Source organism: Oncorhynchus gorbuscha, linkage group LG16 (genome assembly GCF_021184085.1).
Source record: "Oncorhynchus gorbuscha isolate QuinsamMale2020 ecotype Even-year linkage group LG16, OgorEven_v1.0, whole genome shotgun sequence".
NCBI lineage: Eukaryota > Metazoa > Chordata > Actinopteri > Salmoniformes > Salmonidae > Oncorhynchus > Oncorhynchus gorbuscha.
This window is the reverse complement of record NC_060188.1, coordinates 84,496,643-84,519,618: the sequence shown is the minus strand read 5'-3', so window position 1 is coordinate 84,519,618 and position 22,976 is coordinate 84,496,643. Positions and strand designations below refer to the sequence as shown.

The 22,976-nt window shown below is 43.7% G+C and overlaps 3 protein-coding genes across 9 annotated transcripts in view; 1 reads left to right on the top strand and 2 right to left on the bottom strand.

Moving 5' to 3' along the window:
- Positions 1–541: 541 nt before the first annotated feature.
- On the bottom strand, positions 542–18,526 carry LOC123999262 (anthrax toxin receptor 2-like). The gene is made up of 17 exons (XM_046304849.1): positions 18,083–18,526; positions 17,714–17,785; positions 17,055–17,126; positions 16,857–16,938; positions 16,664–16,768; positions 16,475–16,543; positions 15,938–16,018; positions 15,782–15,842; positions 15,568–15,663; positions 14,965–15,034; positions 13,945–14,023; positions 13,198–13,293; positions 13,024–13,080; positions 12,815–12,898; positions 12,431–12,610; positions 12,210–12,290; positions 542–1,111 (listed from the first exon to the last, which is right to left on the bottom strand). The coding sequence occupies exons 1-17, from the start codon at positions 18,217–18,219 to the stop codon at positions 1,073–1,075; spliced, it is 1,461 nt and encodes a 486-aa protein (XP_046160805.1). The 5' UTR covers positions 18,220–18,526; the 3' UTR covers positions 542–1,072.
- Positions 16,086–22,217, top strand: LOC123999260 (PR domain zinc finger protein 8-like). Of its 3 annotated transcripts, none has more exons than XM_046304848.1 (4): positions 16,086–16,289; positions 19,461–19,685; positions 19,859–20,073; positions 20,307–22,217. In XM_046304848.1, the coding sequence occupies exons 3-4, from the start codon at positions 19,887–19,889 to the stop codon at positions 20,720–20,722; spliced, it is 603 nt and encodes a 200-aa protein (XP_046160804.1). In that variant the 5' UTR covers positions 16,086–16,289; positions 19,461–19,685; positions 19,859–19,886; the 3' UTR covers positions 20,723–22,217. The 3 variants fall into 3 exon arrangements, with proteins under 3 accessions (XP_046160804.1, XP_046160802.1, XP_046160803.1); XM_046304846.1 differs by having other exon boundaries at positions 19,461–19,695; XM_046304847.1 differs by lacking the exon at positions 16,086–16,289 and adding an exon at positions 18,464–18,617 and having other exon boundaries at positions 19,461–19,695.
- The window catches only part of LOC123999259 (ras-GEF domain-containing family member 1B-B-like), a 40,436-nt gene continuing 39,588 nt past the window's right edge, over positions 22,129–22,976 (bottom strand). For all 5 annotated transcript variants that reach the window (XM_046304842.1, XM_046304841.1, XM_046304843.1 and 2 more), the window contains exon 11: positions 22,129–22,916. In XM_046304842.1, coding sequence (XP_046160798.1) covers positions 22,886–22,916 — 31 coding nt within the window. In that variant the 3' untranslated portion in view covers positions 22,129–22,885. The remainder of the gene's footprint in view (positions 22,917–22,976) is intronic.

The following is a 22,976-nucleotide window of genomic DNA, read 5'->3' as shown; positions in this document are numbered from 1 at the left end:
CATGTAAATCAATTATTTGGGGATTCCCATTGGATTTTACATGCAAATTATGTGTATCAAGCCCAATGCATTCTGCAATTATAATAGTCTTTCCCATAAATACCTCCTCTAGAAAATAAAACGCGGATCTGACATTATTCTCTCTTGTTCTGTTTGTCGTTGGGGCCTGGAAACCGAAGCAGGGTGTTTATGTACAATAAGCATTAGGTCAAGGGGATTAGATAAACAATGTGATTTGTATTATGGCATTTAGCAACATGAATGAGATTTGGCCTGCAGCTTTCGAAAAATATGACCCTGTTGTAGTTTTACTTGAAAGTGAAATCCTTACAATCTTTCCACATAATGTTGAAAAATATCTTTATTTAGAAAACCACATTTGAAACAGCAGAGCTTGAATAAAAAATAAGAGAAATACACTGTGTACAAAAAATTTAGACATTTTGTATCCAATTTTTTAAAATTCACTGAGCTTTATTTTTAGTACTCTTTTATTCACTTAATTACTTACGATTGTTGTTTTATTGTCAAGAGGTGAAACTGTAAGTTAAGTATTTAATTGTATATCCACGTATATCATGTTTATATGACCAATAAACAGACATGAACTTGAATGACTCCTGACAATAAATGAAACGGTGACATGAGGATTTTATAGCAAGTAAGCAAGCTAACATTGTTGAATGCTACTGAACAGCCTTGTTTTATTCCAGATAAATACATGTTAAATAATAAATCCTAGGAGAGGCACATTTACAGTTGGATGTTTTAGGTATGTTGTCCATAGGCTCCTGCATAGCCGCAGGAAGTAGTTTGAGGGTGGGGGTGCTGATACAGACGGCTATATCGGTCCGCAAATCCAGGACTAGTAAAGCCCCAGTGTACTACTTTTGTGAAGTATTTAAAAAATAAAATATATATAAATAAAAATAAAATATGTATTAATAAATGTTTTATCTATATATTTTTTTCTTCAGGGGGCCGAGAGCACCCTCAGCACCCACTCTTCCCACGGCTATGGGCTCCTGTTCTCTCCATAGCCTCATAGTCCACAGATTATGGTGTGTTTGACCTAATGATTGGGAACTCGGGTGAAATTCATACAGCGCCCCTGAAACAAAACAAAATGCAGATTATTTATTCCATTTAAACCTTTCACTTTACCAGGTTATTTATTAAGAAAACATCATTTTTTACAATAGAGAGCAGTTAGGCTTAAATGTACCTATTGTATTCTACACTTATTAGAAAATGTACAGCAGTACTTCCTTGGCATACACTATATTTCATTACAGCAGTAACACCTCCCCAGCCCCACCTCCATATCAGCCTAATCCTCATGAACAATAGTGCATGGCTGCATCTCCCCACCATGAATGGACTTGTTTCTCAGATAAATAAGGTACATCAGTTACAAAATGAGCTCCTAATGGGAGTCGCTATATACGTGGCATATCATGGACATTTTTGAACAATGCAGAGTTGGTATTTACAATAATATATCATAATTAAACTCAATTGAGGCAGCCTGTAATGGGTAAGGAGGAGATGGTGAATGGGCCGGCGCATTGACACAACATCAATTTTAGCCAATCAAGCACGAGAGTATAACTGGCTGAACAGACAGCCACTCCCATTCGGTCAAGAAGGGAGCCCCCATCGTTATCCCAGGCGAGTATAGAGCAGGTACAGTGCCATGCAAAAGTATTCATCCCCCTTGGTGTTTTTCCTATTTTGTTGCATTACAACCTGTAATTTAAATAGATTTTTATATAGATTTCATGTAATGGACATACACAGAATAGTCCAAATTGGTGAAGTGAAATGAAAAAAAATCACTTGTTTCAAAAAATTATTTTAAAAAACAAACTGAAAAGTGATGCGTGCATATGTATTCAACCCCGATCCTTTCCCTGATTAGAGTCCCTATTTATTCCTTTGTGATCCGTTCCTGTCCCGTCGGTTCCTTGTATTGTATTCACCATGCTGTGATTGCGTTTCGCCCTGTCCTGTCGTGTTTTTGCTGTGATTGTGTATCGCCCTGTCCTGTCGTGTTTTTGCCTTCATCAGATGCTGCGTGTGAGCAGGTGTCTCTGTCGACTACGGCCTGCGCCTACCCGAAGCGACCTGCAGTCTGTGGCCGCTTCTCCAGTTGTTTCCCCTCTACAAGTCTAGAGGATTTCTGTTATTCCGTTTTGGACTTAAATAAACTCTGTTTCTGTTAAGTCGCTTTTGGGTCCTCTTTCACCTGCATGACAGAAGGAACCGACCAAGGAATGGACCCAGCGACTTCAGACGCTCGTTACACTGCCGTCGAGATCCAAGGAGCCATGCTCGGCAGAGACACGAGCAGGAATTGTCTGCTGCTCGCCATGCCGTGGAGAACCTGGCCGCTCAGGTTTCCGACCTCTCTGGACAGTTCCAGAGTCTACGTCTCGTGCCACCTGTTACTTCCTGGCCTGCCGAGCCTCCAGAACCTAGGGTTAATAACCCACCTTGCTACTCCGGGCAGCCCACTGAGTGCCGCTCCTTTCTCACGCAGTGTGAGATTGTGTTCTCTCTCAACCCAACACATACTCTAGAGAGAGCTCGGGTTGCTTACGTCATTTCACTCCTTACTGGCCGGGCTCGAGAATGGGGCACAGCTATCTGGGAGGCAAGGGCTGATTGCTCTAACAAATTCCAGAACTTTAAAGAGGAGATGATTCGGGTTTTTGACCGTTCAGTTTTTGGTGGGGAGGCTTCTAGGGCCCTGGCTTCCTTATGCCAAGGTGAACGGTCCATAACGGATTATTCCATTGAGTTTCGCACTCTTGCTGCCTCTAGTGAGTGGAACGAGCCGGCGCTGCTCGCTCGTTTTCTGGAGGGACTCCACGCAGTGGTTAAGGATGAGATTCTCTCCCGGGAGGTTCCTTCAGATGTGGACTCTTTGATTGCTCTCGCCATCCGCATAGAACGACGGGTAGATCTTCGTCACCGGGCTCGTGGAAGAGAGCTCGCATCAACGGTGTTTCCCTGCTCCGCATCGCAACCATCTCCCTCCTCTGGCTTTGAGACTGAGCCCATGCAGCTGGGAGGGATTCGCATCTCGAATAAGGAGAGGGACGGAGGATCACCAACCGCCTGTGCCTCTATTGCGGAGTTGCTGGACATTTTGTTAATTCATGTCCAGTAAAAGGCCAGAGCCCATCAGTAAGCGGAGGGCTACTGGTGAGCGCTACTACTCAGGTCTCTTCATCTAGATCTTGTACTACTATGTCGGTCCATCTACGCTGGACCGGTTCGGGTGCTACATGCAGTGCCTTGATTGACTCTGGGGCTGAGGGTTGTTTCATGGACGAAGCATGGGTTCGGAAACATAACATTCCTTTCAGACCGTTAGACAGGCCTACGCCCATGTTTGCCTTAGATGGTAGTCATCTTCCCAGTATCAAATTTGAGACACTACCTTTAACTCTCACAGTATCTGGTAACCACAGTGAGACTATTTCTTTTTTGATTTTCCGTTCACCGTTTACACCTGTTGTTTTGGGTCATCCCTGGCTAGTATGTCATAATCCTTCTATTAATTGGTCTAGTAATTCTATCCTATCCTGGAACGTTTCTTGTCATGTGAAGTGTTTAATGTCTGCCATCCCTCCCGTTTCTTCTGTCCCTACTTCTCAGGAGGAACCTGGCGATTTGACAGGAGTGCCGGAGGAATATCATGATCTGCGCACGGTCTTCAGTCGGTCCCGAGCCAACTCCCTTCCTCCTCACCGGTCGTATGATTGTAGTATTGATCTCCTTCCGGGGACCACTCCTCCTCGAGGTAGACTATACTCTCTGTCGGCTCCCGAACGTAAGGCTCTCGAGGATTATTTGTCTGTGTCTCTTGACGCCGGTACCATAGTGCCTTCTTCTTCTCCGGCCGGGGCGGGGTTCTTTTTGTTAAGAAGAAGGACGGTACTCTGCGCCCCTGCGTGGATTATCGAGGCTGAATGACATAACGGTTAAGAATCGTTATCCGCTTCCCCTTATGTCATCAGCCTTCGAGATTCTGCAGGGAGCCAGGTGCTTTACTAAGTTGGACCTTCGTAACGCTTACCATCTCGTGCGCATCAGAGAGGGGGGACGAGTGGAAAACGGCGTTTAACACTCCGTTAGGGCATTTTGAGTACCGGGTTCTGCCGTTCGGTCTCGCCAATGCGCCAGCTGTTTTCAGGCATTAGTTAATGATGTTCTGAGAGACATGCTGAACATTTTGTTTTTGTCTATCTTGACGATATCCTGATTTTTCTCCGTCACTCGAGATTCATGTTCAGCACGTTCGACGTGTTCTACAGCGCCTTTTAGAGAATTGTCTCTACGTAAAGGCTGAGAAGTGCTCTTTTCATGTCTCCTCCGTTACTTTTCTCGGTTCCGTTATTTCCGCTGAAGGCATTCAGATGGATTCCGCTAAGGTCCAAGCTGTCAGTGATTGGCCCGTTCCAAGGTCACGTGTCGAGTTGCAGCGCTTTTTAGGTTTCGCTAATTTCTATCGGCGTTTCATTCGTAATTTCGGTCAAGTTGCTGCCCCTCTCACAGCTCTTACTTCTGTCAAGACGTGTTTTAAGTGGTCCGGTTCCGCCCAGGGAGCTTTTGATCTTCTAAAAGAACGTTTTACGTCCGCTCCTATCCTCGTTACTCCTGACGTCACTAGACAATTCATTGTCGAGGTTGGCCTTCAGAGGTAGGCGTGGGAGCCATTCTATCCCAGCGCTTCCAGTCTGACGATAAGGTTCATCCTTGCGCTTATTTTCTCATCATCGCCTGTCGCCATCTGAGCGCAACTATGATGTGGGTAACCGTGAACTGCTCGCCATCCGCTTAGCCCTAGGCGAATGGCGACAGTGGTTGGAGGGCGACCGTTCCTTTTGTCGTTTGGACAGACCATAAGAACCTTGAGTACATCCGTTCTGCCAAACGACTTAATGCCCGTCAAGCTCGTTGGGCGTTGTTTTTCGCTCGTTTCGAGTTTGTGATTTCTTACCGTCCGGGTAGCAAGAACACCAAGCCTGATGCCTTATCCCGTCTGTTTAGTTCTTCTGTGGCTTCTACTGATCCCGAGGGGATTCTTCCTTATGGGCGTGTTGTCGGGTTAACAGTCTGGGGAATTGAAAGACAGGTTAAGCAAGCACTCACGCACACTGCGTCGCCGCGCGCTTGTCCTAGTAACCTCCTTTTCGTTCCTGTTTCCACTCGTCTGGCTGTTCTTCAGTGGGCTCACTCTGCCAAGTTAGCTGGTCATCCCGGTGTTCGAGGCACTCTTGCGTCTATTCGCCAGCGCTTTTGGTGGCCGACTCAGGAGCGTGACACGCGCCGTTTCGTGGCTGCTTGTTCGGACTGCGCGCAGACTAAGTCGGGTAACTCTCCTCCTGCCGGTCGTCTCAGACCGCTCCCCATTCCTTCTCGACCATGGTCTCACATTGCCTTAGACTTCATTACCGGTCTGCCTTTGTCTGCGGGGGAAGACTGTGATTCTGACGGTTGTCGATAGGTTCTCTAAGGCGGCACATTTCATTCCCCTCGCTAAACTTCCTTCCGCTAAGGAGACGGCACAAATCATTATTGAGAATGTATTCAGAATTCATGGCCTCCCGTTAGACGCCGTTTCAGACAGAGGCCCGCAATTCACGTCACAGTTTTGGAGGAGTTCTGTCGTTTGATTGGTGCGTCCGTCAGTCTCTCTTCCGGGTTTCATCCCCAGTCTAACGGTCAAGCAGAGAGGGCCAATCAGACGATTGGTCGCATACTACGCAGCCTTTCTTTCAGAAACCCTGCGTCTTGGGCAGAACAGCTCCCCTGGGCAGAATACGCTCACAATTCGCTTCCTTCGTCTGCTACCGGGTTATCTCCGTTTCAGAGTAGTCTGGGTTACCAGCCTCCTCTGTTCTCATCCCAGCTTGCCGAGTCCAGCGTTCCCTCCGCTCAAGCGTTTGTCCAACGTTGTGAGCGCACCTGGAGGAGGGTGAGGTCTGCACTTTGCCGTTACAGGGCACAGACGGTGAGAGCCGCCAATAAACGCAGGATTAAGAGTCCAAGGTATTGTTGCGGCCAGAGAGTGTGGCTTTCCACTCGCAACCTTCCTCTTACGACAGCTTCTCGTAAGTTGACTCCGCGGTTCATTGGTCCGTTCCGTGTCTCCCAGGTCGTCAATCCTGTCGCTGTGCGACTGCTTCTTCCGCGACATCTTCGTCGCGTCCATCCTGTCTTCCATGTCTCCTGTGTTAAGCCCTTTCTTCGCACCCCCGTTCGTCTTCCCTCCCCCTCCCCGTCCTTGTCGAGAGCGCACCTATTTACAAGGTACATAAGATCATGGACATGCGTTCTCGGGGACGGGGTCACCAATACCTAGTGGATTGGGAGGGTTACGGTCCTGAGGAGAGGAGTTGGGTTCCGTCTCGGGGCGTGCTGGACCGTTCACTCATCGATGATTTCCTCCGTTGCCGCCAGGATTCCTCCTCGAGTGCGCCAGGAGGCGCTCGGTGAGTGGGGGGTACTGTCATGTTTGTCATTTATTATCATGTCTTGTCCCTGTGCTCCCCATGCTATTCGTTTCCCTCTGCTGGTCTTATTTGGTTCTTTCCCTCCTTCTATCCCTCTCTCTCCCCCTCCCTCTCTCACTCTCTCGCTCTCTCTTCTCTCTATCGTTCCGTTCCTGCTCCCAGCTGTTCCTATTCCCCTAATCATCATTTAGTCTTCCCACACCTGTTCCCGATCCTTTCCCCTGATTAGAGTCCCTATTTATTCCTTTGTGATCCGTTCCTGTCCCGTCGGTTCCTTGTATTGTATTCACCATGCTGTGATTGCGTTTCGCCCTGTCCTGTCGTGTTTTTGCCGTGATTGTGTATCGCCCTGTCCTGTCGTGTTTTTTGCCTTCATCAGATGCTGCGTGTGAGCAGGTGTCTCTGTCGACTACGGCCTGCGCCTACCCGAAGCGACCTGCAGTCTGTGGCCGCTTCTCCAGTTGTTTCGTTTTGGACTTAAATAAACTCTGTTTCTGTTAAGTCGCTTTTGGGTCCTCTTTCACCTGCATGACAGATTATTAAAAAATTGAAAGAATATGGCACCACAACAAACCTGCCAAAACTCATGGACCAGGCATGGAGGGCATTAATCAGATAGCTTTTTGGCTATCAAGGAAAACGCTATGTCTGGCGCAAACCCCAACACCTTTCATCAAATCAAAGTTTATTTGTCACGTGCGTCGAATACAACAGGACCTTACAGTGGACCTTACAGTGAAATGCTTACTTACAGGCTCTAACCAAAAGTGCAAAAAAGGTGTTAGGTGAACAATAGGTAAGTAAAGAAATAAAACAACAGTAAAAAGACAGGCTATATACAGTAGCGAGGCTATAAAAGTAGCGAGGTTACATACAGACACCGGTTAGTCAGGCTGATTGAGGTAGTATGTCCATGTAAATATGGTTAAAGTGATAATGCATATATGATGAACAGAGAATAGCAGTAGTGTAAAAGAGGGGTTGGTGGGTGGTGGGTGGCGGGACACAATGCAGATAGCCCAGTTAGCCAATGTGTGAGAGCACTGGTTGGTCGGCCCAACTGAGGTAGTATGTACATGAATGTATAGTTAAAGTGACTATGCATATATGATAAACAGAGTGTACCAGCAGCACCCCGAGAACACCATCCCCAGAGTGAAGCATGGTGGTGGCAGCATCATTCTGTGGGGATGTTTTCATCGGCAGGGACTGGGAAACTGGTCAGAATTTAAGGAATGATGGATGGTGCTAAATAGAGGGAAATTCTTGAGGGAAACCTGTTTCAGTCTTCCAGAGATATGAGACTGGGACGGAGGTTCACCTTCCAGCAGGACAATGAGCCTAAGCATACTGCAAAAGCAACACTTGAGTGGTTTAAGGTGAAACTGTTAAATGTCTTGGAACGGCCTAGTCAAAGCCCAGACCTCAATCCAATTGAGAATTGCTGTACACCTGCGGAACCCATCCAACTTGAAGGAGCTGGAGCAGTTTTGCCTTGAAGAATGGGCAAAAATCCAAGTGGCTAGATGTGTCAAGCTTATAGAGACATACCCAAGAGACTTGGAGCTGTAATTGCTGCAAAAGGTGGCTCTACAAAGTATTGACTTTGGGGGGTTGAATAGTTATGCACGCTCAAGTTTTCTGTTTTTCTGTCTTATTTCTTGTTAGTTTCACAAATTAAAAATATTTTGCATCATCAAAGTGGTAGGCATGTTGTGGAAATCAAATGATATACAACCCCCCCCCCAAATCCATTTGAATTCCAGGTTGTAAGGCAACAAAATAGGAAAAATGCCAAGTAGGAATACCTTCACAAGCCACTGTAAGTACCAGCCCTCCTATAGCCACACACCAGGAAGAGGAATTGGTGCATGTTTAAACGCATTCTTACAGCTAGTATGCCTGTTCAGTGTTCACATTTATCAATTACTTATTGAAGCCAAGATGTTTTACGGAGTTTTGCTTGAAATAGTACATTTTGGTTGCAGTTTTAAGTTGAAACCGAAATCTGGCACCATAATAATAAGTTACATTTGACCTCAACTGACCTGTAACTTACAAAACCATAACCATGTAATAAAACATTTATTTCAAAAGGTTGTTATAGTAAATGTAGTGTAGTAATTCAGAACAAATTCAGTATAGTATTATCACATGAACTGACACCCCAGACAGACCCCACCTCCCTTACTAATGGAAAGACGATGACCAGCATCCTGCACTTACCTAGAGTGTCTGGTCTATAATGACAGGACAATAGTATGAATGACCAGTGTCTTAATTAACACGTACTACACGAACACGGTGTGACAGAGTATAAGAACACAGTATGACATCCCCCCATCTTCGTTTACTAACTGTGACAGGGCAGAGGCCTCACATAATGGTGATAATACAATGCATTCGGAAAGTATTCAGACCCCTTGACTTTTCCACATGTTGCTACTTTACAGCCTTATTATAAAATTGATTAAATAATTGTTTTTCCTCATCAAATTATACACAATACCTCATAATGACGAAGTGAAAACAGGTTTTTAGAAATGTTTGCAAATTTATTAAAAATAAAAAACAGATACCTTATTTACATAAATGTTAACACACTTTGCTATGAGTCTCAAAATTGAGCTGCATCCTGTTTCCATTCATCATCCTTGAGATATTTCTACAACTTGATTGGAGTCCAACTGTGGTAAATTCAATTGATTGAATTTGGAAAGGCACACAGTTGACAGTGTCAGATCAAAAACCAAGCCATGAGGTTGAAGGAATTGTCCGTAGAGCTCCGAGACAGGATTGTGTCGAGGCACAGATCTTGGGATGGGTAACAAAAAATGTCTGCAGCATTGAAGGACTCCAACAACACTATGCCCTCCATCATTCATAAAAATGAAGAAGTTTGGAACCACCAAGACTCTTTCGAGAGCTGGTCACCTGGCCAAACTGAGTAATCGGGGGACTGGACATCAGAAGCCACTCCTCAGTAAAAGGCACATGACAGCCCGCTTGGAGTTTGCCAAAACGCACCTAAAGGACTCCCAGACCATGACAAACAAGATTCTCTGGTCAGATGAAACCAAGATTGAACTCTTTGGCCAGAATGCCAAGCGGTACATCTGGAGGAAACCTGGCACGGTGGTGGTGGTAGCATTATGCTGTGGGGATGTTTTTCAGAGTCAGGGACTGGGAGACTAGTCAGGATCGAGGGAAAGATTAATGGAGCAAAGTGCAGAGAGATCCTTGATGAAAATCTGCTACAGAGCACTCAGGACCTCAGACTGGGGCAAAGGTTCACCTTCCAACATGACAACAACCCGAAGCACACAACCAAGACAATGCAGGAGTGGCTTCGGGACAAGTCTCTGAATGTCCTTGAGTGGCCGAGCCAAAGCCCGGACTTGAACCCTATCTAACATCTCTGGAGACCTGAAAATAGCTGTGCAGCGACGCTCCCCAAACAACCTGACAGAGCTTGAGAGGATCTGCAGAGAAGAATGGGAGAAACTCCCCAAATACAGTCTGTCACGTGTGCTCCCTCTCCGGCCTCTAGGTCACCAGGCTGCTCGTTAGGGTGCACACCTGTCACGTGCATAAGCGTTACATAAGCGTTACATCAGCGTTACAGCGTTACAGCGTTACATAAGCGGTACAGCGTTACAGCGTTACAGCGTTACATAAGCGTTACAGCGTTACAGCGTTACAGCGTTACAGCGTTACAGCGTTACAGCGTTACATCAGCGTTACAGCGTTACAGCGTTACATAAGCGGTACAGCGTTACAGCGTTACAGCGTTACATAAGCGTTACAGCGTTACAGCGTTACAGCGTTACAGCGTTACAGCGTTACAGCGTTACATAAGCGTTACAGCGTTACATAAGCGTTACAGCGTTACAGCGTTACATAAGCGTTACAGCGTTACAGCGTTACAGCGTTACAGCGTTACAGCGTTACATAAGCGTTACAGCGTTACAGCGTTACAGCGTTACATAAGCGTTACAGCGTTACAGCGTTACAGCGTTACAGCGTTACATAAGCGTTACAGCGTTACATAAGCGTTACAGCGTTACAGCGTTACAGCGTTACAGCGTTACATAAGCGTTACAGCGTTACATAAGCGTTACAGCGTTACAGCGTTACAGCGTTACAGCGTTACAGCGTTACGTGCATAATGAGACAAACTGGACTCCATCACCTCCTTGATTAACTGCTCTTCATACAGTTGAAGTCGGAAGTTTACATACACTTAGGTTGGAGTCATTAAAACTTGTTTTGCAACCACTCCACAAATGTCTTGTTAACAAACTAAAGTTTTGGCAAGTCGGTTAGGACATCTACTTTGTGCATGTCACAAGTAATTTTTACAACAATTGTTTACAGACAGATTATTTCATTTATAATTCACTGTATCACAATTCCAGTGGGTCAGAAGTTTACATACACTAAGTTGACTGTGCCATTAAACAGCTTGGATAAATTCCAGAAAATTATGTCATGGCTTTAGAAGCTTCTGGTAGGCAAATTGACATCATTTGAGTCAATTGGAGGTGCACCTATGGATGTATTTCAAGGCCTACCTTCAAACTCAGTGCCTCTTTGCTTGACATCATGAGAAAATCAAAAGAAATCAGCCAAGACCACAAGTCTGGTTCATCCTTGGGAGCAATTTCCAAACGCCTGAAGGTATCACGCTCATCTGTACAAACAATAGCACGCAATTATAAACACCATGGGACCATGCAGCTGTCATACCGCTCAGGAAGGAGATGTTCTGTCTCCTAGAGATGAACGTACTTTGGTGCGAAAAGTGCAAATCAATCCCAGAACAACAGCAAAGGACCTTGTGAAGATGCTGGAGGAAACAGGTACAAAGGTATCTGTATCCACAGTAAAACAAGTCTTATATCGACATAACCTGAAAGGCCACTCAGCAAGGAAGAAGCCACTGCTCCTAAACCACCATAAAAAAAAGCCTGAGTGCAGTTTGCAACTGCACATGGGGACAAAGATCGTACTTTTTGGAGAAATGTCCTCTGGTCCGATGAAACAAAAGTAGAACTCTTTGGCCATAATGACCATCGTTATGTTTGGAGGAAAAGGGGAGGCTTGCAAGCCGAAGAACGCCATCCCAACCGTGAAGCACGGGGGTGGCAGCATGATGTTGTGGGGGTGCTTTGCTGCAGGAGGGACTGGTGCACTTCACAAAATATATTTTTTTAATTAATCCATTTTAGAACAAGGTTATAACGTAACAATGTGGAAAAAGTCAAGTGGAACGAATACTTTCCTAATGCACTGTAGACATTAAGGGTCAGGGTGGCCAGTCATACCAACATGGACATCCATCCTCTTCTCTCAGTGGAGAGTCATAACTAACCTTCTAGGTTGTCTTTCTCTCCCTTACTACCCCTCACCACTGATGAGCTAGACAAGGTTACTAACGTGTGAAAACTGAATGACAATGACCAAACAGAGAGCTCAGTCTTCTTTTCTCTCTTTCTCTTTTCTCTCTCTTTCTCTTTCTCTCGTTCTCTTTCTCTTCTTTTCTCCCTTTCTCTTCTGTTCTCTCTCTTTCTCTCTCTTCCTTTCCCTTTCTTTTGTTGCAGTCAGGGTTTGGTCAATCCCATTTAAATGCAGTCCATTCAGGAAGTAATCTGGAAACCTTTATAGAAGGGGGTACCTTACCCTGTCCTGTGCTGTTGGTCTCATGACAGCAACTCGATCATACTGGCGCCTGAGTAATGCTACTAGAGCATCAAAACGCCCCTGAGAGAAAGAAACAATGAGAATTGTGGTGATGAAACCAGTCTAAACAAAGATATGATGAAACCGGTAAAAAATATTAAAGATATCAAGTCAGTTACTGACTGCCATTGTCAACTGGGTTTGAAAGCATTCGAACTGACCTGGATGGGTGTGTACCATCTGGACTGTTCTGAGATGTGATAGGTGGGGTGTGGACTCTGAGGCATTGGTTTTCTTCCAATGGTTTCATCCACCTCCTCTTCCACCATTGTGACCACTGCGTTCTTAGCTTTCTCTAGCCGTGCACCTTCCTCCGTGGAACCCTTCTCTCCCCATCGAACCTAATACACACTTTACATTAGGTTATTTTATACAGTTCACCTTTCATTTTATACTGTTTATATATTTTTTTTGTAGCACAAAATAACCATTCAGACCTTTAGAGTTACTAACATCACTCAAAATAAAGTAACACAACTCAGTGTCAAGATATAGTGCAGCCCAAATAGATGGGGTTGAATGGGGTAATACTCATTCTGACATACCTCCATGCGTTTCATTCCTCCGATACCTCTTCCTCCATAATAGGATGCATCCACCATGGGCCACTTCCTCTTGGGTAGAGGGTCCTCCCAGGCTCCTATTGGAGGAGACACAGCGAAACCACTGCATTAACCCTGTGAAGAGCTGAATGAACTGACATTCATGTTGATTTCAACAACAGTCTTAAGGATCTAAGCGACAGTCCACTCACAGGTACTGGTGGAGGAGGGGGAGGAGGGGGGCGACAGGGAGGGGGGTCCTTGATCACCTGTAAAATAGAAGCCTTCTTCTATTACTATATACTATCAACCAACAACCATTTTAACTGATTCACTCATACTGTTTCTATTTTTCAAGGGGAAAAGTGCTGTGTTGAACCACTCACAATAGTGCAGCAGAGCGGCCAGAACCACCACAGCAGAACCAGAGCCAGTAACAGGAGGAGGACCAAGACCACCACCAGCACCACTGTCCCATCAGACTGCATCAGGAGACACTGTCACTTTAAATGTGTAGCTATAGCACTCTGAATGAATTCTATTGTGTACTTTCTGTGTTTTCATGTTTTATGTACCATCTTTTTAAGCACATGACCAAGTTAATTTCCCTCTTGTGGAATATACATTTGATCTGAATCCCTCATTGAGTCTGAATGGTAAACAAAGCAGCCTGGTACGCAACACAGACTTGAACATATTACTTTATACCAAACATAAATATAATATATAATACTTAATAAACTGGGTGTTTCAAGCCCTGAATGCTGATTGGCTGAAAGCTGTGGTTTATCAGACCGTATACCATGGGTATGATAAAACATGTATTTTTACTGCTCTAATTATGTTGGTAACCAGTTTATAATAGCAATAACGCGCCTCAGGGGTTTGTGATATATGGCCAATATACCACGGCTAAGGGCTGTGTCCAGGCACTCCACGTAGCATTGTGCTTAAGAACAGCCCTTAGCCGAGGTACATTGGCCATATACCACACATCCTCTGGCTTATTGCGTAAATATTTAATGGACTTTATCAGACTAGACTTTGGTGAACTAAGACTGACCAAACTGAATGTCAGTGAAGTGAGGCTGTTTATTTTGACTGTTGGCGTTGTCTGTAATACTGATACTCACACATTCTGTAGCGTAGATAGTGAATGGACTTGAGATGTAGGACTGACCCTTGTTCAAGCTGATCAGCACATCTATCGATCTATTGAGAGAGAAAGGAAATCCAGCCCATTTCTATGTTATTGCTGAGAGAGAAAGAGACTAACAAAGTAGGTCAAGTCGAACTTAACTGATGAATCGGCCTGGCAGACCAAACGTTGAAATGCCAGGGCACTGTGCCATAGCAAACAGGCATGCTGGTGGCAGGGTAAACACTATTACATGGTCAACGGTGGGTACCCACTGGGCACAGAACTCAGTTCAACATCTAGTTTTGATTAACATTTGGTTGAGTTGTCAACGAACGTGAATTCAAAGTGAAATCAACAACAAGTGTCACCATGTCATTGGATTTAGGGTAAAAGTTGGGAGAAAAAAATTGCCCTTATGTTGATGACTTTTTCTGTGCTTTTCCAATCAGATTGACACGTTGATTCAACGTTATCACATAGATTTTGGGGGTTGAAATGACGTGGAAACAAAGTTGATACGATGCGTTTTTGCCCAGTGGGTAAACACTAACAGGGTCACAAAGCCTCACAAAAACATCCTCATGTACTAAACTGTTTAAATGACAGTATGCCAAACCATTTTGGTGTGTCTCACCACTACACATTGGTTCAGCCTATTCGTTTTATATTTTATTACGAAACCAGGCAGGTAACTGTAATGGAATAGGACTGAACCGCATTTATTCTCCAATCTCCACCAAACTTCTATTCTATTTTTATACTTGAATTATTTTATTTTGTTGTTTTTATAAAGCAGACGATCCGTTACCCGTCGAACCAACTGCCCACCCTGAATGAAAGTGTGTGTAGTCTTCGACAGTGGAGCTTGGGTTTCAGCATGGTTCTTCTCTCACGGTAACCAACAGACAACATGCCATTCCTTTGATCTGCCCATCTGAACGCACTCAGTAGCTCACTGGCCATTTATGGCTACAGGAAGTTCCACAAGGAGAGAATCAAGCGCAGCACTTACTGTCCGACTTCATGCAGCACTGGTGCTGGACACAACAGATAGCCATCCTGCACCACACTAGGGCTCTCATCTGGGAGAGAGGGAGAGAGAGCGAGAGGGAGGGGTTGTGGGGAGTGAGAGAAAGTGTGAAAGGGAGGGGGGGGTGATCTCTATTCCCTCTCAGTGAAGACACATTGCTTGTTATGTTCTATATTAAGCAATGAGACAGAGACCAGATCCATGCACTCAGCTGGCTACAGAATGACGCCTCTGTTCTCTAGCTACTAAATAAGACACTGTTCTGTTCTCTCCGGTTTGGGAAAATAGTGAGCCCCAACATTCACTCCATGGCCTCATTACTCTATTAGTATGGCTACAGAATGAACAGGGTGACCAACATCTTTCCATGATTAAATTGATTGAATCCTGAGGAATGGCATTGAAGTGCATTGTTTGGTGTACAACTACAAAGGACTGTGGCATCTGGTAATATACATGAATGAATGTGATGTAACAAGCGGTTAGGGGTGTTATTGTCAATTTGCACTCTTACAGTAGGTTGGTGTGTCAATATTGGAATGCAGAATGTGATGCATTATGGAGCTTGTGGTAGGGTATACTAACTGTAGGTCTTCTGGTTGACTGTGAGAACACAGATCACTCCCTCCTGGCTCCTCCCACGGGTGAAATCATATCCTCTCAGCACAATGTTAAAAGATTCTGCAATGTTATGGAGGGTCACAATGTTAGGATTTTCGGGAACAAACTAATAATAATGTTAACCAATATTGATCACATTTAATCAGTATAACGACAAAACTAAATTTTTACAACATACCGTTCACACAAACATTAGTGGGCTCTATACTGTATATTTCTGTGCAGGATTTCTTCAAAATCTGTGAAAAATATAAATAACGATGATGTAAATTACATGGTATGTGTCTTAAAGTTTATTCTGACATATTGTTCTATGTAATTATTCTGACCTCACCGAATTCACAATGGTTTTGAGTGCATGAAATCCAGCCAGCACTGGGAATACTTGGTCTTTGCTGTCTGCAATGTCAACAAGCTGTAGAGATAAGAACGCAAGCATACTCTATGATGTTACACAACATCTGAGAGATTGCCTTCCCACATCTAACATACATCAGTACATTACTCCGTCTCTCTGTTGATGTTTTCCTGCCTGGTTTCCATGGCTCTCATCTAATGTAATGAAACTATAACAGGAAGCAGGGCTGGCACGATCGTGATCTTATTAGATGATTACAGTACAACGGACTTCCTGTCCAGACTGCTAACGCTCGCTGAGAGGGACAGACGATCAAATCATTAAACTGGTACTCTCATTTTCCTTTCACTATGTTATCAATATCAATCAGCTGTTACAGCATTGTGCATGCTTATCCAACAGATTACAATGTAAACCAATATTTCAGCAGGGATACTGTTTGTGCATGGCTGTGTGCAGTTTGTGACGGTTTCTCCAGCCTACAATTGATAAAGTGAGACTTGAAAATCATACCTGTCTCTCATCAAAGTCCTTCACACCGACACAGTACACTCTAGCACCAAACTCCCTGGCCGCGTTAGCCTGAAACAAAAAGAGAGAACCAATAGATGAATTTATGGAAAATAGCTGTGTACTAGTAAGAGCTCAAAGCAAAGTAAGTACCATGTTATTGCTCATCACAGTCTATTATAATGGCATTACCTCCTCTACTGTCAGTTCATAGGGATAGACCTCCAGTTTCCCATCAGTCAGAGCGATGATGATGCTGGATGACCGTGTGACCTGGGCCTTTATCTGCTCTGAAGCCTACATGTAGGAAGCCATGTTTTAATGGACAACACATACAGTACAACTACAAAAATATATATAACTGCTATGAATCAAAACTTCATACCACTTTCATTCCTTCGTGCATGTATGTTTCACCAGCTGGTCTGATTTCACTTAACTTTTTCAAGCCTTCCTCTATTTCATACCTACAAAGGAACAATAAATATGCATTTTAGGTCCTATATTATCTGAGAGATGATGTGTACCGCAAGAGAGTGTGTGTGCTGTCTCGTTAGGTGAAATATGTTTATTGTAGTAGTACCTGTCTCCAGTTAGTGGTAGAATCACCTCCGCTCTAGATGAGAAAACTATGAAGGAAACTCTCATCTTTGGACTAGAACAAACACAGATACACAAGGGGATAAACGGGATTAAACACCCCAGAAGATGCAGAAGCAGATTAACTCCAGCAATGACTGCTCATTTTGTATTTAAAAGACTACACTAACAGTAGCTTTACTTAGCCCTATTCCCCACACCCTTTGGGGCTAACCATTTTTTTTCTACATTAGCCTACAATTATACACCAGTTGCCACCACAGCCAGATGTGCCGAATGTTTTGTGGAGTTAAATTTAGTACCCCATTATTAAGTTTAAAAATAATCCCAGTCATGCAGTATCCTAGTGTTCGGTGGACCTACTTTTTGTTAAATGCCTAGGCTTCTGCTCGATAAAGATATGCCCCACTTTCACAGGACCGTGTTTACTACAGTTTACCTATTGATTCCAGCTGTGAAAACATGCCCTTGGTAAATCATTGATAAAAGGGGCTCAAACAGTCAATATACTGAAAACTTGTATCATGAGAGAAAGGGAGAGAGAGAGAGAGAGTTGTGTGGGTTTTGTCCTGATGGATTGTGACATGTTCAAAGCAAATTTAACCTCATAGAGAGCTTGACCTGAGAGCATAGACAGTTTACCTCACAAAGCGGTTGGTGAGCTGCTCCACAAACTCATAGATCTCTCCCCAGTTATCATACACACTACCAGACCTGTAGAGCACACAATGGAACTCTATGAACCAAACAAACCCATACGAGGACTATACAGACTGAAAAAGAACATTAGTCATTTTAATACTATTTACATTAGCATTTTGACTACTTGTTACACATTTGTTTTTTTCACACACATAACTTGATAATAAAATGTTTGATACGTGCACTCTGACACCTGATAGATGCTATTGAATTATGTTGATACAAGATACTTCAACATAAAAAATAGAACAAGAAGTCACGTTCATATCAACGACATCTTCCATTTAGTTTAGAGGCTAGAATACTTACCTATCTAAAACGAAATAAATATCAAAAGCTCCATGGCAAGATGCCTCTTCGCTTTGACAAAATAATGTGTTTATTAGAAAGGAAAGAAGAAATACAATCCCTTGTCCGTTGAGGATCATTGCCTTGATAAAAATCATATTTTCTCAATTATATTTTGCACATTTCACTGTCTACCTTACATGCGCGTCCTTGTATGTTAAACAAGATAAATCAAGGCTCAAGACTGACTGATTTTCCAACGAAAAAATGGACAAGAAACTGACATTACTTTTACGCGACATGTTACTAGCATATGTCTTTGTAAATATCGATGATTGTCCTTGCCACTCGCATAGTTGTTAACTATACATTGTCTGAATTGAGAGAATAAAATGATTTGGCCGGTCGCATCACCGCGGATACTGTACCATCCCATCTGAAGTGGGCATGCGCAAGATATCCGGACACTTCGAACCCTATTTATTTATTATTATTTACTTTTTTACCTTTATTTTTACATCTATCGCTCCCTCACCAGCGTTGTCGGAGACAGCAGGTGACAACATGTTTTGTTAAATTAACAATTTAGGTAACTATTTCAGTTCAACAACCAAACTTTATTGAAGCTTGATACGCAATTAATTATAGCCAAACCATAGAAAGACGTGGATATGACTTTTAATTTAATTCCACACACTGAACAAAAACATTGTTTCGTTTGAAAACTTCAATTCGACTGATTCTAATGGTCATGCCATTGTGGACGTGACAATATGGACATCACTCATTAGAATACTGTGTAGAGTGAATTCCAACATTGGCGCGATCCATCAAAAACCAGGGTTTCTCTATCGCCTGAGGTCGCAGAAAAGCGCGTTTATGGCACACACACACGCGTTTTGTCGTCGTGGCCTCGGGGCATGCACACCAGAACATCACCCACCGTCACCTAAATAAATACACTATATTACGTCCCTATTAACCAAATGTCATGAATTCAATATCCAATCGAAATTGGCTTCTTCTACACTGGCCCCTGACACCCATGACCTCTTTAGACTGTCCACCGACACTCTCTGATTGTCAGAGATCATTCATGTAACCTAGCTAACAAGAACTGTCAAATCTCATTGTACAGATTAGACTAGATTATAAAACCAGCTCCTCCAGTAGACCAGTCCCATTGCAGTTGTTGGTGGGCATCTACAAGAAACCGCGCGCTGTATAATACACGCAAGGACCGTGCAAATAAGTGAAGAGCAAACCTTATCGCCGATTTTTCCGTACTGTTTTGGATTTAGAGTGGTTTACGCACGGTTTCTTTGGCGTTTGTCAAACTCATTTTAAAATGATGTATTCTCAATTGTTAGCCTAATAATATAAATTATATGTTTATCAGGAGACCCTGGAGGCAGATATTCTGTCGAAACTATTTTGGAACGCAGAGGCGAGAGCTCAGCAACGATGGATAACTGACATTTTTACGCGCGTCCGCATCTCCTACGACGTTCCCGAGAACGCCGTTTTTGGACCGTATGAGCTGAAACACACATCCGTTTATGACAGCATCGCCTTCACTGCTCTCAAGTCTATGGACCGAAGAACGGCACCATGCATTTTGAGGGTGAGAACAGGTACCAAATCCGTGCGTCTGAAAATAATGTGTTCCAAACCAATGGTTGGCAAGTTTCTCATGCCCGCATCATTGTTTGAAATGCATCGAACCTTTCAGGTAGTAAAATTGTGTATTTGACTTGTTTTTGTATGACAGAGACCCGTTTCTATTTGGCTACACAGGCAGACACCTCAGCGCATTGATGGTCCAATGTGGCTGCGGCTGGTCCAGTCAGCCTGGAGCGCTGAAGAACAGAACCTGGAGCACTATGTGAAGAACGGACACCTATTCTTTAGGGCCCTCAGGACGATCCAGAAGAAAGAGGAGCGGTTGGTGTGGTACGGGAAAGACCTGGCCAAGCTTCTTCTCCTAAACCCACTGCAGATACAAAGCAAAGGTGTGTCTACATACTCTATGAATGTGTTATTACATAGTAATAAAATATGATCTATTACATTATAGATACACATTGTTCATATACATTTTCATGATGTTAATACTGACTGCAATTATACATAACTATATTTATTCATTACATTTGTACAATTTAAAACAGTATTGGCAAAGGTTTATGTCAAGCAATATTGTCAGAATAACGTGATATTAATCCATATCCATCTCTATAACCAGGTACTGGTCCGTACACATGTGCCAACTGTAACCAATGCTTTGAGACTGAGTTCTGCACACAGAGACAACCAAACAGCCACAGCACCAAACCTGGTCAAGGCAACACTGACCATGTGAAACCTGACTCCCTTCCTGCTGCTGCCTTCAAACAGAGCCGTCCAGAAACAAGTCCACTGGATAGCAAACCTGCAACAGACTTCCATAACTTAGCCCGGGATATGGATCATATTAAGACAGGTTCTTCCAGCACCAGGGACTTTGAGACTAGAGGTTCCCTCATAGGGAAACGCACAGAGGTAGAGGACAGGTGCAGTGAGCCAGCATCTGGTGATAACGCAGGGTCCACTGGACACAGGATACTGTACTTTGACCATGAAAAGACAACCCAGCCCAGTCTCCCATCACCTGTCCAGTAACATCAACAAGAACAACATCACCAAAGACAGAGCAACCCAACTACACTTACAAGGTTCTGGGCCTGAAGACCTCAGATCTTCATCCAGCCTAAGGAATCAGAGCATCCAGCCTAAGGAATCAGAGCATCCAGCCTAAGGAATCAGAGCATCCAGCCTAAGGAATCAGAGCATCCAGCCTAAGGAATCAGAGCATCCAGCCTAAGGAATCAGAGCATCCAGCCTAAGGAATCAGAGCATCCAGCCTAAGGAATCAGAGCATCCAGCCTAAGGAATCAGAGCATCCAGCCCGGTAGTGGCCTAGTAGAGCCTCAGAGAGATCCAAAGGAAACAAAGACAGAAACACTCCGTCTCACTCAGAGGAGTTGTCTTCTTTCACTGACTCTGATACGGTCACCTCTGCCTTCAGCCAGGTCTCTGTCTGAGAACAGGAGGAGTGCCTTCTCCCAGCCACCCACGCTCTGTTTTCGTTCCCCAGACTACCCCCCTGCTTGGGAGGGCTTAAACCTCAATCACTCCCTTTACTACTGATCTCCACCGACCGGTGCTGGCCCAGGGTGTTTCGAAACAGAGGCGCCCTCTACACAGCCCAGCAGCTCTCTGGACCAGGACCACAGGCTGATCCCACCCCCAGATTACCCTATCCCCGGTGCTCCTATCCCCCTCCGTCTCACGGCTCTCGCCCCTCTGCCTGACGGCTCAGAACTGGTGTGCCAAATGCAACGTCTCCTTCCGCCTGACCTCAGACCTGGTGCAAAAATGAGGTCCCACCACAAGAGGGCGGTGGACGCAACAGTCAGGGTCTGGGGTGAAACAACAGCAGCAAGGGCGTGAGAGGAGAGGCTCAAGTCTTGCATCTACGAGGTCTTCAGACAACGCCATCAACTTGCGGGACACTTGACCTCTCACACATGAGTTCAGTTCAATTAGTTAATATCATTAAATATAAAATAAATAAATATATGCCATTTAGCAGACACTTTTATCCAAAGCGACTTACAGTCATGTGTGCATACATTCTACGTATGGGTGGTCCCAGGGATTGAACCCGGTACCCTGGCGTTACAAGCGCCATGCTCTACCAACTGAGCTACAGAAGGACCATATCATTGGTAAGATCTTGATATTTTAATGTGTATTGATGAAGATACAAATTGGAGAACTAATAAAACAAACTATGTTAATTATTATAATGTAAATTATCAAGACGATGACATTTTATAGTTACATTTTCTCAGAATTCTGTAAAATGTGTCATTTTTTGAATGCCATATATTTTTCCATTCTTTTACATCAAATGCTTGTGTTCCACACAAATTACAATATTTTATGTGTTATGACTTGATTGTAAGATCAGTTGCGAACACTAGATGGTGCCAGAGAGCTATTTACAGGGACAGAAAAAAAACTCGCTTCAATTTTTCTATTTTATTTTGAAAGAAAAATATACCTATTATTTCATAAGAACTTCATATAGAGTACCCTGATAAGTAACACATGGGGGGGGGCAAACAAAATATACACGATACAAAACCAAATCGTAAAAAAAAGATGAGAATACATAAAAAATTAAATATTTATAAAAAGTCATTTCTGTAAGGTAAACAAACACATGATGATACAAAAACATATAAAAACAGAGTTAACTATTCACAGGCTATTGGGTCATATTCCTTTCACCAAAGATGAGCATTTCATTATGTTCAGCACAAATATTTAAGTAATTTATGACATACCAATCACACAATTGACTAAGAACAAACACATAAAAGAAAAATAAATGACATTTTAAGAACACTGAGCAAGCCAACCAGCAACAAGCTCATGCCACTTCAGAAAAGCTTAGAAAATCACCAGTAACCATTTCGACCCATTGGTATAAAAAATAACTGTCATACTGTGTGGGTAGACATGTTACAAATGAATCATCTGTAAAAGAACTGTAATACTGTGTGGGTAGACAAGTTACAAATGAATCATCTGTTAATTTACAGTGCGAGAGGCAGGATTTTCAGTTCTCCAGCCATAGGAGGCATCATTAATCTGAGTGCTTGAAACAGTTATTCTCCCCATCCTTTGTGAAAATCTTTAATCTTCCAGACCCTGTCAACCGCGAGCCTCTTGTAGCGAAAGAGGATCGCCCAGTGTCACACTCATGACCGTCACTCAACGATGCTCTCTATGCAGTAGGGATGTCCTGAAACACAGGACACATCACACAATAGGTATTATTTAAATAAAAACTGTGCCGTGTATG